The sequence below is a fragment of the Chaetodon auriga genome, chromosome 15 (genome assembly GCF_051107435.1).
Source record: "Chaetodon auriga isolate fChaAug3 chromosome 15, fChaAug3.hap1, whole genome shotgun sequence".
NCBI lineage: Eukaryota > Metazoa > Chordata > Actinopteri > Chaetodontiformes > Chaetodontidae > Chaetodon > Chaetodon auriga.
The window spans coordinates 14,777,373-14,791,950 of NC_135088.1; the positions used below are offsets into that span (position 1 = coordinate 14,777,373).

The window sequence follows — 14,578 nt, forward strand, 5'->3', positions numbered from 1 at the left end:
TTATTAGACATCTGAAGGGAATAGATTGCACAGGATGGCACTCAGAACAGCTGCTCTCCTCTCTGTGGCCTCTCTGCTGTTGTTGACACGAGGAGCTCTCACACATACAGGTGAATATTTTAGATCATGTAAAAATTGAAACTTAAATTACTTTTTTTTGTTTGTATCACACACAGCATCAGTCTAACTGAATATAACATGGCATGCAGGTCCTGCGACTCTTCCTGTCATACTCTCTGTGGAGAATGTGCTGTCTAACATCACTCCTGAGACATACTTCAGCTCTGTGGTGGAGGGAGGTGTGCTGCTGGGCGCTCTGAGGAGACTGCAGGAAATGCAGCACGACTTCAAGTGTGACCACCCATGAGTTCTCCTTTAATATCTCTGCACATCATCCTTTATTCTTTACTGTGGCTCAGCTGTTTCTCCTACATATTCAGGCGGGTGACACGTGTCCTGACTCTGTGTGCACTGCCAGGTTCACAGTGAAGGAGGACCCAGACTTCGGCCTGTTGCTGGAGAGTGTGAATGGAATATCAGGGAGTGAGCATGAGCAGACGTACTGGGAGATCCTGGCAGAAAGCTCAGGAGAGTACAACAGGCTGGATGTGGGTGAGTATCCTCTCCAGAGTTTCAATATGGCATATCTGACGAAGACTTAATGAGCTGTAATGAGGCAGGAGAATTGGCTGTCCTTTCACTTATTGCCTCCGGATGTTCTTTAGTGTGATTATTCTAAAATCTTATTGTTGTGATGATATTAGTCACTCTCTGTCTTAGATATATTTGGTGCGATTTCTGCAGCTCATAAGCAGGCAGACATAATTCTAGTCAGTAATTTTGATTATTTTAGCATGCTTCTTTGGTTTTTGGAGTAAAGAGGATGTATTAATAGCGCTTCATTATCTTCTAATTGGCTATTGCTGCAAGAACTCCGTATCACTGAGCAGCACAGCTGAGCTCCTCTGAGAATCTGCGATCGTGTGTCAACTCTGATCCAAATGTTTCCTTTCTCACAGGACTTGGCTGCTACAAACCCAAAGCAAACGAACACATCATCCTCAGGTTCAGCACCTGGCCCCGGCAGTGACGAACCAGCTGAAGTGTTTCACCATCACTCTTCAGGATCAGATGTGGCAGAGGATTAACTTTCAGTTCATCTTTCATTTCTGCATTATCAAGTTCCTGTGAATTGCAAAGTGGTGCTAAATGCTGTGAGAATAAACAAAATAGCAACATCTAGAGGATTTCAGGAGCAATGTCATTTATCAAATCAAAGCTAGTGAGTCTGCATCAGCTCCACCCAACTGGCTTGCAAAACATGACAAATATAGTGGCACTGGTTGAAAAATACAGACATTTATTTACATTTTGGGAGTGTTTGTACAGTGATGTCATCTTTGAGTTAGTCTGAATTATTATTTGACTTTAAAAATATAGTATATATGGTACCAAGAATGATTACTACTTCGATATATAAGGAGAAATGTCACATGCCAGGAAGTACACTGACCATCACAGTCGTTTGAGGGCTGAGTAACATGCACACAACTGGTATGAGTGGCAACATTGTTCAGCACATGACAGCTTAAAGTCTGCTGCACATTCAAGCTTTGAATTCGGTGGAAGGTGTGAGTGAAGCATTGAAATGGACTGGGTGTTTGCAGTGCGGATGCTTTGACTTGGCAGCAGTGTCTTTTCCTTTTTCTTCCTCTCACATGCACTATCATCATATTCACACTTATACATCGATATAAAAAGTAAAGAAATTACAAGGAAAATAGATAATCAGTGCTATTTTTCTACAAATTTTAATATTAAAACAGAGCACAGTCTACTATCTATGAGAACACTTTGCCTGCAGGTTCTACGACACTCTTCGTGTTAACTGTGACCCTTGAGCTCCCTGACCGAAGTCCCTCCCTTTGTAACAAGATTAAGGTTTCATCTCCTTCCAGGACAGATGGACTGAGAGGAGCAGCGATGAGGCAGAGGCGCTAATCTCTGAGGTTTCACTTCCCTCTCTCCTTGTCTTAATCTTTATTTCTGCCTTTCTCTTAGAAAGGTGTCACAGACACATGTGTGAGACGTTCCTGGTCGGTGTAATCTGTGACATGACATTACAGCACCAATTCAGGCAACCAGCGAAAACTGTCTGAGCTCCAAAGCACCGTCCTGTGAACAAGCATTTGCCTGAGATGAGCTCTTATTAAAAAACAGACCTCAGCCACCCGGCAACTCAGGCTCAACTTTTTATTTTAAGAATTTCAATTATTGGCCTCAAGTCAGACACGGCCTCTCAGACTGCTTTAACCGAGCAAAATTCACCTCACTTTTCTTTTCTGACCCTGTTGCCGCCTTACACAGAATTTAGCAGTTCTGCTTTGCTTATAATTCATCGCCGACTCAGAGGGATTTGAACCTCAGGCACTGAAATCTTCTCGTCATAGTGTAACATCCTATAAATAGAAAGCGAGGAGACATTGTTGGCTTCAGTGTACCAGAGATTAAAATGAATGTCTGTGAACACCCAGATTTTGGTCCACTGATTTGTCCACATAATTGGATGAAGCAGCGTAGTATGGCTCTGTGGTGTTGAAGCTGTGTGTGCATTTCCTCTTCATCTGATGTCTCACTGTGCAGTCCACACAGTGTATTCACCATGCTTCAGACTGTAGATGCTAAAAATAAAAAGGCAATAGAGTTCTTTGCACGGAATTCCTCAAAGAAAGGCGCCAAATTCATGCTTAAAGCGATAACATAATTAACCACATTCATGTGTATTTGCACTGAGACAACACTGCAACATGCTCACATTACATCAGTTCAATAAGTCTTTCATTCAGGCCTGACTGTGTGGTTTGGAGGCGACTCACCACATGATAAAGCGCAGTCACAAATGCAAGGGACACACTGTGAAAAGAAGCGTTTCCAGCCGGTCTCCTTCTTCCTGCAGTTGTCTATCCGGGTGCAGCCTTGTTTGGGTGGGCCGAAGTAGCTCTTATATGCGCAGGTGGAGTTGCACGTCCCATTGAGCTCCCTCTCACTGATCTCAATGCGTCCCCTCTGACACATTCCTTACAGACAGGCAGAGAGAAATCATGTGATAAGAGAAAAGGTTCAAGGATAGAGTCTTTGTGTGATGGTGGTCAGTGTTTACTCACGGAGGCAGAGAGGTTTCGGGGTCCAGAGGCCATTAGGCTGGCAAGATCTGGTAGGACTTCCCACCAGCATGAAGCCGGAGCGACAGGTGTACCTCACCACAGAGCCCACCCACCAGTCGTTACCATACACTACTCCATTATAGTCCACATCTGGCCTCCCACAGTTCACTGCCGTGCAAAGTGAAGGAAACACAAAGCATGACACGAAGCTCCACAACAGGCTGATCAGACAGGATGACTTCAGGTTTACTGTGTTTAAGGGGTTCTACCTAATGTCATTGTTGTGGTGGTCTCACCTCTGCACAGGGACTTGTAGCCGAGCCAGCAGCAGCTCGAGTCTCCACAGCTATCTCTCCTCAGCTCCTGGTGCCGCGCCTTACAGCCTCCTAAACAAAGCGGTGCTACCCCAGACCAATAGATGTCGTCTATGAAATCTGGTTGTGGAATCCATTCTGTCTCACCTGCAGTGAAACATTTTTAGGAGTTTTGTCATACACAACAACTGGACAGGTCTCAAACATCAATATAATACAGAAAAACAAAATGGAGATATTTTCAGGATTCAAGGCTAAGATTAAGAAAGCTATTGTTGTCATTGTATAGGGATCCATAAATACTGTCCCATTACTTAGAGACCAGAAAATGATTGAAAAATAACAGTATGCTGGCATTATAGGAGGTCTTACCACTAACTTCCACCTCTCCAGTCCATCCAGGAAACTGAGAAATGGCTCTTTTGGAGGACCCAAACAGCAGCAGCAGCAGCAGTGGATATAACCTCACAGTGCCCATCCTCTGATGCAGTCAGTGTGTGTGAAAAGCTGCAGACGGATCTGGGATCTGAGTCGAAGTCATGTCTCTGTCCAGCAACATTCTACGCATCCTCTTATTTGCAAAATCAACAGACATGACGCCATTAGAAGCTGTCCGAGTAGAGTTCACTGGCTGCAGAGAGCGGTAATACTGAGACTAAGCTGTGTGTACTGCTTAATCTTCAACACACAGCTAATGCCACTGCGTGCTGTATGTCATGCTGTGACTGGATACGCTGCTTTGGCCGAGGTTTGTCATGATTTAAGTCACCTAATCACCAGAGCTTCTCAACATCAAAAAAAAGAGGGGGACGAGATCACATTGTATTGTCATGGGTACTGTGGAGAAAAGCAGTAATTTGTAGTATCTGCCATTAAAGCACTGATACTGTACGTGTGTGTACCTTTGAGCAGTAGAATCAAAAACAAAGACAGATTTTTTGGCCTTAAAATGAGGCTTTTATCTAATGGAGGAAAGTAAGTTGATGAGGTTGAATAATGGGGAGACAACAATTCAGTTTAGTCACCTAATCAGTTTGTCTACTAAAAGCCAAGCCAATAGATTTTAGATAATAACATGTCTGTTCTAGGAGAGCCTGATATTATCAGGCTGCAGTGGAGCAACTGCATCCAGCAGGGGGCGCCATACAGGAAGTGTGTAGTGAGCTGTAAACGATGACTATAGGATGATGCATTTTCCTCTGTTAATGACTAATTAAAAGTAATTGTGCTGAATTTTGTGCATTACAGAAAACATTTTATTGTGCCACATTAAAGACAAAAAAAAATATTTGAAATGTGATTTTTGCAAACATTTTGTCAAGTTTATTCAAGCATCAAAAAAATACACACTCATCTAATGAGGTAGGGCCCTCTGCTGAACATTAACCATTCTGATGGCATCGTGTTGATGTATTACTGAACTTGGGACAGCTTTCAAAAGAGAATGACAACACACCAGGCAGTGCAGCATTAGTGTCCATTCAACTGTCAGTCTGAAGATGTTAGAGTATGAGGTACAATGAATTCATTTAAAATAATCTAAAAGTACTGTCAAATAGGTTATCCACAAGATCAACACTACTGAACAAAACACATTAAAACAGGGTTATTACCTAATATAGGCTCAATACGGGTCGTCATGGAGTACACATACCTTCAGTTAGACGTATTAACTTCTTTTAAGTGCTTAAGATTCTTCATATGTTTGCCATGTATCTGAAACAGCACAGCTGGTTACAGAATGTCCTGTCATGTATTGGCTATGTAGACGGAACCATCTGCCTTCCTTGCTGCTGAGCAGTATCCTGGAGCTGCTGCATGACAGAGTCCTCCTGTTCACGACAAGCCTCCAGTGAGAACGTACAACATGCCGTCTTCCTGACTGCCCTCCTCAGCGCTGATGGATGGCTCCTCGGTCCTTTGTTCCTCCAACAGCACCCCTCTCAGTTCCACCTGCAGCTCTGAAGGAGGCGCACCCTGGGACTCTTCATCCAGCTCGTGACCCTCAGCGTGGCCATCGTCCTCATCCTCATCTGCTTGCCTATTTTGTCTTTCCCTCATCAGCTGCTCTGTCAGCTCCACGCTCTCGTAGCGAATCAGCTGCAGCCGCAAGAAGCCGTCCTCATGCTCCTTGTACCTGACCGAGTGGCGGAGAGACCGTGAGTGATGCATCATCCCATCATTGTAAAATCAGCAATCTTGGATTGATTGATTTGTAAATGCGAGGACTTACCTGAACCTGGGGTGTCCAGATGGCCATTTGAATTGGTGCTTTTTGTGCAGGTGAACAGTTAGGTTGTTGCCCCTGGTGAAGCACTGATCGCACACATGGCACTTATAACGAGCTACAAAATTCCCCTGATTACAGAAAGGAAACATTAGAGAGCTACAGGTGACATCAAAAATCCCCATCTGAGTGCAAACGAACAATAACTTAAAGGATCCCCTCTTTCACCTCATGCTCTTTTTTGTGGTGAATCTTCATGGTCACCAGGGTACGAGAGGTGAAGTCGCAGCCGGGAACCTCGCAGTGGAATGCCGGCTCGCTGCTGTGGCTATCCAGGTGTTTGCGCAAGTCGACTAGATTCTTGCACCTGCAAACGCAAAATCAAGTGTGTAATCAAGCATTAAGAAAAAAAGGATGCAAGTGTGTCTGTTACAGCCTAATCTTGCTTTGCATTGCTGCAGCTTGAGAGGATGTGATACCTGTATTCACAGTATTCACAGCTGTATGGCTTCTCGTTACTGTGGCGGAACTTAACATGGTTGCGCAGTGAAGACGGCGATGGACACGTCATGTCACACAGCGGGCATTTGTAGTGACTCACTGTACCAAACCAGAAAAAGACAAAGCAGTGATCAGATTAAAATGATCTAATGAGACTGCAGAGCTGTTTGTTGTCAGAAGAATTGCCTCACTCACTTGGACATCAAAGTGTATCACATGGTCAAAAACAGACGGCACAAAAGGCTTTTTATTTATGCTTCAAGACAAAAAATACTGGTGAAATAATTTACATTAAAACTTGACACTGCTATAACAACACAGACATCCAGCTCAGAGCTTAGTGTGCTCAGAGCATTTCATGATACCAGTCAGTTGTCAGGTGTCATTTCATATGTGCATGAGCTGGAAGCAGGGTCTAAGGCATGGTTTGGAAAATGGTATTCATTTTTGTTAGTAGAACAAACTTTGTGTGCTTTGAAGTCACACAAAAACAGCAGTGTGGTCTTTTACGTTCTCCTCAGTCCACATTAAGAACAACTAGTAACACTGACAGCACAGTGGCTGCAGGACTGACCGTGGGTTCTCATGTGGTCTCTCAGTAGTCGTTCTGTTGCAAAACGTTTGGAACAGTGAGAACACTGGAACCTCTGACCTACAGCAAACATGCACACAAGCACACAAAGCAACAATTACTGATTGACACAATCTGAACCTAAAAAAAGTTGCAATCATTGCTGTTTATCTTGTCATAATTCTGACTGGTCTTTACCTTCCATGGCGTTCTGTCTTATGATGTGGTCAAAGAACTTGGTGTTGTTGGCGTACATCCCCCCACAGCCTGGACATGCCACAACCTTCTCCTGGGTGTGGCTCCGCAGGTGCTCCCGCAGCTTCGGACGCCCTTTAGCAGTGGCTTCGCAATCTGTGGAGCGACAGGCTCAGACCTCAACAATCCCACAGTCTTACTACCAAGAAGAAAATGTAATCACCATATTAAATTTGTGAGCTCTAATCATGAGATACACCATGTTGAACGCAGTACCTTTCCACCCACAGCGTATTGGGAATTCACAGTCTCCTGCTGGCACATCCATGCACAGGCCATGCATCTCTACGTGGCGATAGAACCACTCTGGGTTTTCGTATGGTGGTTGCTTTAACAAACAAGCAAAGAAAGAAGAAACACATAGCCAGAAATGTTTAGAGTTCATGAAGACAAAAGTTTAAGTTCTACTTCACAGACACTTGAAAGGAAGAAATCTTCCCACTTATCCCAACTGTGTGCTCCTGGCAGCCAAGTCACTGTTGTTGAACTGCTTAGCTTCTAAAAAAATCAAATTCTTGCATGCAGTGAATTTATAAAGGCAAGTGAATCCGCGACGACTAAGTGAAGAGTCACAGATGTAGACTTTACTTTCTATACCTCATGGATATGCATTAGCTGAAGCATGCAAAGTATGTCTGCATGTGAGAAGGTGGCCTCTGCCATGTTTACCTCACATTCCTCCCAAAGGCAGATAAAATTGTCTGGGATTTCAGGGATGCTGTTGCGGTTGTGGTAGCCGATGGAGCAGGTGCCCATTTCCGGCTGGGCGTTAAGCACCTGCTGACCCAACTGCTTCAACTTAGTGTGGTAACAGTGAAAGAACAGATGTCTTCGCAGCTCTTCAGGACCCTCCACAGAACAGAAGCCACAGTCTCTCCAAAGACAGTTTCTCTCCCCTTGGCACAAAAAGTAAAGAGTTTGTATTAGTAGGCGTCATCCTTTTTGGGGCTACGCATAGCACAAGTATTTCTTGTTTAAATTACGCATTTAACAACACTGCAACACATGAGATGTAAAATGAAGCAACAACTATTTGGCTGAGGTAGAAGATTACAGCTATAATTTGAGGGTGTTAAGATTTTCATCAAAACAGGAGCAGGGAGACAAGATGTATTTAGTTAAAGGTACATGGAGACATCACAATTAATATTTGGCTGCAAATCCTTTGTAATCAGGTTTACAACCTACACAGACACGAGGACACACTTCCTGGTGGTGGTCTGTCAGGCCTCAAGCTGCAGATAGATTCACTTCATACCTGTGGGGCCATTTTGCCTTCAGTCAGGTCTTTAGCAAGTGAAACAGATGCTCAGTGACACTGAGGTAAGGCAGGTGACTTTGCAATTGAAGAGAGTCACGCTGTCAAGACATTAAAGATAAGCACTCTTCACCCTCAGCCATTGTTTCATTTCATTCCAACGCACATTTGTTCAGAGCCAGATCAATGACAGGTGAGTCAGTGTCTCACTACTTCCAGGTTGCACATGTGAAGTAAATTGTGCTAGTGCGTTCTAAAAAAAAAAAAAAAAAAAACACACAGACAGATAGTTTGATTTCTAATACTAAAAACTCCTCACCTTCTACTTCTTCATCCTCCTCCGCCATGTTCAGAGCAGTAAGGTGACCCTCCGCATGCTTGCAGAAGTTCTCCATCCGACTGAACGACTCCTGACACGAACTCCATTCACACTCCAACTTCAGTGTTTTCTTATGGATCCGTTTGTTGGGCGGCATCTCTCTGAGTCAGAGGTGGGCTGAATGTAGTGCGTTTTCAACGGGCTGAAACTACAAACGTCGCCCAGGATTGACCACCACCTGAAGCATACAGGCTGCTAGCTAACACCGGATACTGGTTGGCCACAGTGACCAGTGTCTCTGAAACATTTACCAGCTCTGACAATGCTTCAGAAACTTCATATTGGAACACTTTGACAAACTAAAACGCGTCAAAATATTCCTTGGATACGAGTTTCAACGCTATATGTCGCTAATTGAAGGCACTAACACGTAGAAAACACGGGAATTGTTTTAGCAAGTCAACGCGGGCTACGTGCAGCGCAGGTGTCACTCCGGAAACAACGCGTACTGCAATAGTTCCGGGTGTAATATGTTCCGCCTCCAATTCTCCTTTTGACTTCGGGTTTTTCCACTAATGTACTAATGTACTTTAAGTACATTTACGCAAGCACTGCACTTGAGTGCAATTATGAAGTAGTTTCACTTTACCTGAGTATTTTCATTGTACGCTACTTCATACGTTCTCCACTACATTTATTTGGCAGTTATAGTTACAATTTACAGATTACAGGTTTAAATACAAAACATGCAGTGTTGTGTTACAGTGTTACAGATTAGAACACCCAACACCAAGACCCCAGTCGATTCTAGATTGGACTGAGGACTGAAATCTGATAACAATATTTTCTTTATATATTTTTGTTATTGCTACTTCTGATTAAGAAACCAAATACTTCTTAAACCGCTGCAAATAATGGCACAATCTTCACACAATGTTTTGATCAAGTTTTATTTCTCAATTTGAGCCTTCCATCTGAACAGTAAACAGTTTGTCACTTGGAGTTACATTCCTAAACAAAATAGTCCAGTGCCAGTTGACTTCACATTGTCATGTCTGCTGAACCCTTGGGAGGAAAACACATCAGTCAGTAAAAATACAGTTACTGTATGTATCCAATAATACCAAGAAAGGCATAAACAATCAATTCCCACCCCTTCACCTTCCATAGACCTTAATTATCTTTTACAACAATCCAGACACTATAATCTGACTTCATCACTTCTTATCCAATATCCAATATATATACCTGTCACCACCTAATTCCCCGTGATCACTTGCAGACTGATTCTCACCTCATTATGTTTTTGCTGCTTTTCTTCACAACCACCATTCTGTGTGCATTTTTTAAGAGGTAAACAAACAAACAAAAGATGCCAACTTTCCCACCCGTAGTATATGGATTGATAGTTATGAGTGTGGATGAAATGGGTACATGGGTGGGTACATTTTTGCTTCAGCAGCAGAGTCAAGCAGCAGACCACTGTGAATATTTTAGGGCACTTCTACATCCAGAAATCTGGTATGAAATGGTGAGAATTTAGTAGCGGTCCGCCACTGATTCCGGCTGCCCTGAAGACCAAAAGTCATCCTCACTTACTGCACTTTTCCATTAAAAAACCAAGTATAAAAATATACTTTCAGAGTGGGCACACGAGATGATTAAGACCCGGGCTCCTTTTCCTGCTTGTAATTACCAAAAACCAGGACAACAACCAGCACTACTGCTGCTGCTTATGCTTATATGTCAAACCGTTCTACAAAGAGAAACAGAGCTTTAAACCTTGCTCTGGGTCTTCACTGCAAGTAGAGTCTGAGGCAGAAAAATGACAGATGGACCATGAGCCTGTAAAATAGTTCCATAACAATATCATATTTTCTCAGTCCGTCATTTTCTCCCCTTTGCTCGAGAGCCGTCTAGACGTCGTAGAAAAGACGCACCAGGTGATAACGGATCCCAAAAGCCACTGCGCTGCCCATCACCTGAGAGAGACACAGAAATGAGCATCAACATTCATAACCTCCTACATTATTCCAGGGTGTTTGGACACAGCAGGTGCTTCTCTTATACCTGTATGATGAGCATGATGATTGTGAGGTTTCTCTCATGGGTGGGACCGAGCAATTTCAGGGCCAGATTTATTATGGTCATGTTGTTGCACTCAATAAATTCATCATCTCCCTCCTGGCCTCTTCGCACGTCTAGCAGCTTCAATAACTCTGCCACCTGTTGAGGATTAAAGGCATTATTATTATTATCATCAACCAATAAGCACAGCTGGAAGCCTGCCACTGGTCGGCCTCGTGTGTGCGTGTGTGTTTACTTACCTCGACCAATCCTCCCTACATGCACTTTTGCAGCAGGCGATCTGGAATGAGACCTATGAATTGCTCCGCACATCTCCGATTTATCGGGTGACAGACATGTCTGCGATGCTAACAAGTCTGCCAGCGTTGTCGTTTGAGGGTTTATTGCATCTGCACAATCAGGCATGATGCTACCCGCTCGCTTTCATGTGTTGAGGGTACGTGCTAGCCCTTGCATGTGTGTACTGGACTGTGGGTACGATGTGCAAGATGTGCATACAGCACATGAGCAACCATGTTTTACATCGGAACCAAATAATGCCATTGCATTAGCAGAAACAATTAGCGGATTAAATGATTAGTTGAGAGACAGAAAATTCATTTGCATTTTGATTAATTTGCAATTTTTCGACTAGCCCATTTCAGTGGATTAGCAAGTTAAATTGCCAATCATTCTCTAGTTCCAGCTCCTCCAGTGTGAAGATTTGCTGCTTTTCTCTGTTTCATAGAATTTTTAATGATATATCTTCGAGTTTTTGACTGTTGGTCAGACAAATGTGACAGGTGTTTTGCACCATTTTCTGAATATTTTTACATGAATTGGTCAAGAAAAGAATACATAAGTGCAAAAGCTTTACCGTCAGAATGAGGTGTCCTAATTTAGAGAGGTCCTTTCTTTTGAATTTGGAGTAGCTCATCCCCAGTTTGCCCGTGTCAGGATTCAGCCTTTCATTAGCAGTGACATTGGGGAAAAGAAAAAAGGAACAAAGACTGAGTACACAAAACACCACAAATGATGATGAATCAAAAGATAACAAGTCCATGAGCGGCAGATTACCTGGGGAGCCGGTGTCTGGGACAGGGGATGATACGAAAGAGCTGAGGCAGGGAGTAGACAAAGTTAACCACTTGAGGAATGAAGAACAGCAGCATTGTTTTGCTGAAGTGTCCCAGGATGCCGACGACAGCAAACGTCATCCCGGCAAAGTAGCAGAAAGTGTCTCCCACAAACGCAGATGAGGGGTACCTGTGACAAAACAGGCTGCAAGTTGACAGAATACAAGGCCATCGACATGTCATGCGTCCCTCTGTATTTTTAGTAAAGCTGCCTCAGGTAACAGGTCGAACTTACCAGTTGTGGTAAAAAAGTGCTAATGTGGTGAAGAAGAACGGTATCATGAAGTAGAGGGAGAAAACATGGTCATCACGGTAATCCCCTGATAGAGAACACAACAAACCAAAGGTCAGACCAGTGCTCAGCATTTTGCACATTATGAGGAATTATTGTGTAACAGGAGAGAGACACTGAAACTTTCCACATGCAGAAAGAACAAAGTATCACATTCAGGCTGAAAAGGGTGACAAATTCTGCCAAGATGATAATTCCACACTGATTTCCAAACTTTTTTCCACTTGTTTCAGGCCTTTCAAAGTAAAATTTGTCTATCCTTATCCATCACACACGTGACCTGCATTGTCGAGGGTGTCATCTGTAATGCTGATGGCGAGAAAGGAGACAAACCACACACCGCTGAGCTCCAGCAGGTTGAAGATGATGATGGAGCCGGAGATGAACAGGGCTTGACCTGACTCGATGCCATTGATTCCCGCGAGGATGTTGATGGCGTTGGTGCAGAACACCGCAAGCATACCCATGTAGACGTAGTAGAGAATACCTGCACAAGATCCAACAGTAAGCACTCGACATAATTTACAGAATGCAACAGAAGTGTCATTTCCTACTTCATATAATGTGTGTTTAATGCATGTCCATCAGCATAATGGACAGAAATGCACAAGACAACTACTTCATGTCTTTGAGAAAGACTCATATTTTAACTAGACTAATTTTCAATGGCTCCTTACTGAAAATTAGTAGAGACCCCAGAAGAAGATCAGGTTTGAGGGATTATACAGTATATCCCATCTGGTCTTGGAACATTTTGGGATCCCCCAGGAGAGGCTGCAGGATGACACAACCGCACAACTCACCCATATCTAAGTGCAGCCCAAGCAGGGCTCTGAAGGGCTTGGGCACCACGATGACCGTGTTGCCAAAGTTAGTAAAGTACACCATGAGCAGCGGCAGGGAAGCCATGGTGGGAAGCAGGAGCTTGTGTCTCCACCGCAGGTTCAGCACATCATCGGCGAAGCCCAGGAAGATCATGCAACAGATGGCCAGAAGTGCACCAATCAGCTGCACAAACTGCAACAACAACAACAACAACAACAACAACAACAACACAGAGTCAGACTTCAGATTGGAGAGAAACACACAGCTTTGCTTTACATCAATGGACCCACCTCATCATGTGGGAAGCCCATGCACTGATCTCCTACAAAGCAGCTAAGGAAAGGCACTGGGATGAAGCAGAAGAGGATGATGAGGAAGACCGTCCCACTGATGACTCCTTGGGACTCTGGACTGCAAAGAGCGAACAGAAAGAGAAACAAGGCGACAATTAGGGCAGAAAAAGAGCAAAATCTGACGTCCAAACTACACACACTTCACCTGACATAATATAAAACACACACTGACCGATACAATCGTGGGATATATGAGAAAACGACTCACACTTCCTTTTTGGTTGTTTTGTTTAGGTCAATTCCGCACAATCTGGCAGAGATGAAGTGGTCTTTGAAAGCAGGAATGAGTTTCAGTGTGGCCATGCAGCCGAGCGCCGACATGAAACAGCTGATCACCAGCGGCAGGACGGGGACCGGGGACGTGTTTCCAGGCATTTTGACGGGTCTGTGTCTGACAGATCAAATCTCGTTTCTAGCTAATCTGACGTTGCCCCTTCAGACGATCGATGAACGAGCTTTGGCTGTCTTCACAGGGGTAAAAACATGTCATACCGTTAGTTCAGAGCCATACACATCTCCGCGATTCCGGTGTAGAAGAAGAAGAAGAAGTCCACGAGTCACCATGGTAATTCATGTCATCTTTCATTACGGGTTATTTACGTTATTAGCTGATCACTGCCTGTCTGTGTTAACTCTACGTCTCATATCAGTTAACCGCCAAGTGCCCAGTGTCACGAGAAAGAGGAGCTTCCGGTCTCTCTTCAAAATAAAATGTTGCTTAAAATCTTGTTATTGGCTGTCAACAATGGTTATATTAAATGCATTTTGTGGTGAATGCATATATTTTCTGGTCTTTTAACAAAATATAAGTATGTTTGCTTTATTTTCTAGGGCGCTCCCTTCTGCATATCGTTACTGCTCAGATGACACACCTGTAAACAAACGTTTCGCTTTAACAGCTTTCTGTCACCGCCAATCCGGTGTTGACACGGAAGTGACATCTTCTTCTGTGGTTGTCATGTCGCTGGTACAGGTATAATTAGCCTCTGCCATCTGCTGTCTACACGGATTTTTAAAGCGCTTTCTTTCTTTCTTTCTTTCTTTCTTTCTTTCTTTCTTTCTTTCCATACATTACCAATTTAAATTTTGTATCCCCCAACGACCCTTTTAGCAGGGAGAAATGAGGGTGAAATTTTGAATTAAACAAGTTTATATGTGATGTAAACAAATAAATAAACATCTAAAAAGAAACATCTTCGACAACAGAAGGGTTTGTGGAAATGTGAAGAAGGCAATACACCATTTCAATAAAAGATTTTTTTAAATTAAAAACTGCAGCCTCCTTAAATTCCAGGA

General features: G+C 43.4%; 4 protein-coding genes across 6 annotated transcripts; 1 reads left to right on the forward strand and 3 right to left on the reverse strand.

The window, feature by feature from the left end:
• Nucleotides 1-27: 27 nt before the first annotated feature.
• On the forward strand, nt 28-1,165 carry LOC143332490 (cobalamin binding intrinsic factor-like). The gene is made up of 4 exons (XM_076749994.1): nt 28-110; nt 210-351; nt 479-612; nt 1,020-1,165. The coding sequence occupies exons 1-4, from the start codon at nt 35-37 to the stop codon at nt 1,088-1,090; spliced, it is 423 nt and encodes a 140-aa protein (XP_076606109.1). The 5' UTR covers nt 28-34; the 3' UTR covers nt 1,091-1,165.
• Nucleotides 1,166-1,378: 213 nt separating this feature from the next.
• Nucleotides 1,379-4,445, reverse strand: LOC143332947 (C4b-binding protein). Of its 2 annotated transcripts, XM_076750824.1 has the most exons (5): nt 3,851-4,445; nt 3,461-3,625; nt 3,165-3,332; nt 2,877-3,077; nt 1,379-2,681 (listed from the first exon to the last, which is right to left on the reverse strand). In XM_076750824.1, exons 1-5 carry the CDS (start codon nt 3,954-3,956, stop codon nt 2,668-2,670), a joined length of 654 nt encoding a protein of 217 aa, XP_076606939.1. In that variant the 5' UTR covers nt 3,957-4,445; the 3' UTR covers nt 1,379-2,667. The 2 variants fall into 2 exon arrangements, with proteins under 2 accessions (XP_076606939.1, XP_076606938.1); XM_076750823.1 differs by having other exon boundaries at nt 1,379-3,077.
• A 270-nt stretch (nt 4,446-4,715) lies between these two features.
• On the reverse strand, nt 4,716-9,112 carry hinfp (histone H4 transcription factor). The gene is made up of 9 exons (XM_076749704.1): nt 8,610-9,112; nt 7,702-7,928; nt 7,249-7,360; nt 6,976-7,128; nt 6,781-6,858; nt 6,185-6,305; nt 5,934-6,072; nt 5,712-5,836; nt 4,716-5,615 (listed from the first exon to the last, which is right to left on the reverse strand). The coding sequence occupies exons 1-9, from the start codon at nt 8,764-8,766 to the stop codon at nt 5,315-5,317; spliced, it is 1,413 nt and encodes a 470-aa protein (XP_076605819.1). The 5' UTR covers nt 8,767-9,112; the 3' UTR covers nt 4,716-5,314.
• Nucleotides 9,113-9,542: 430 nt separating this feature from the next.
• dpagt1 (dolichyl-phosphate (UDP-N-acetylglucosamine) N-acetylglucosaminephosphotransferase 1 (GlcNAc-1-P transferase)) lies at nt 9,543-13,964 on the reverse strand. Of its 2 annotated transcripts, XM_076749690.1 has the most exons (10): nt 13,775-13,964; nt 13,491-13,673; nt 13,220-13,340; nt 12,908-13,121; nt 12,445-12,591; nt 12,048-12,132; nt 11,754-11,942; nt 11,554-11,641; nt 10,680-10,835; nt 9,543-10,591 (listed from the first exon to the last, which is right to left on the reverse strand). In XM_076749690.1, exons 2-10 carry the CDS (start codon nt 13,655-13,657, stop codon nt 10,526-10,528), a joined length of 1,233 nt encoding a protein of 410 aa, XP_076605805.1. In that variant the 5' UTR covers nt 13,658-13,673; nt 13,775-13,964; the 3' UTR covers nt 9,543-10,525. The 2 variants fall into 2 exon arrangements, with proteins under 2 accessions (XP_076605805.1, XP_076605804.1); XM_076749689.1 differs by having other exon boundaries at nt 13,491-13,959.
• Nucleotides 13,965-14,578: the final 614 nt, after the last annotated feature.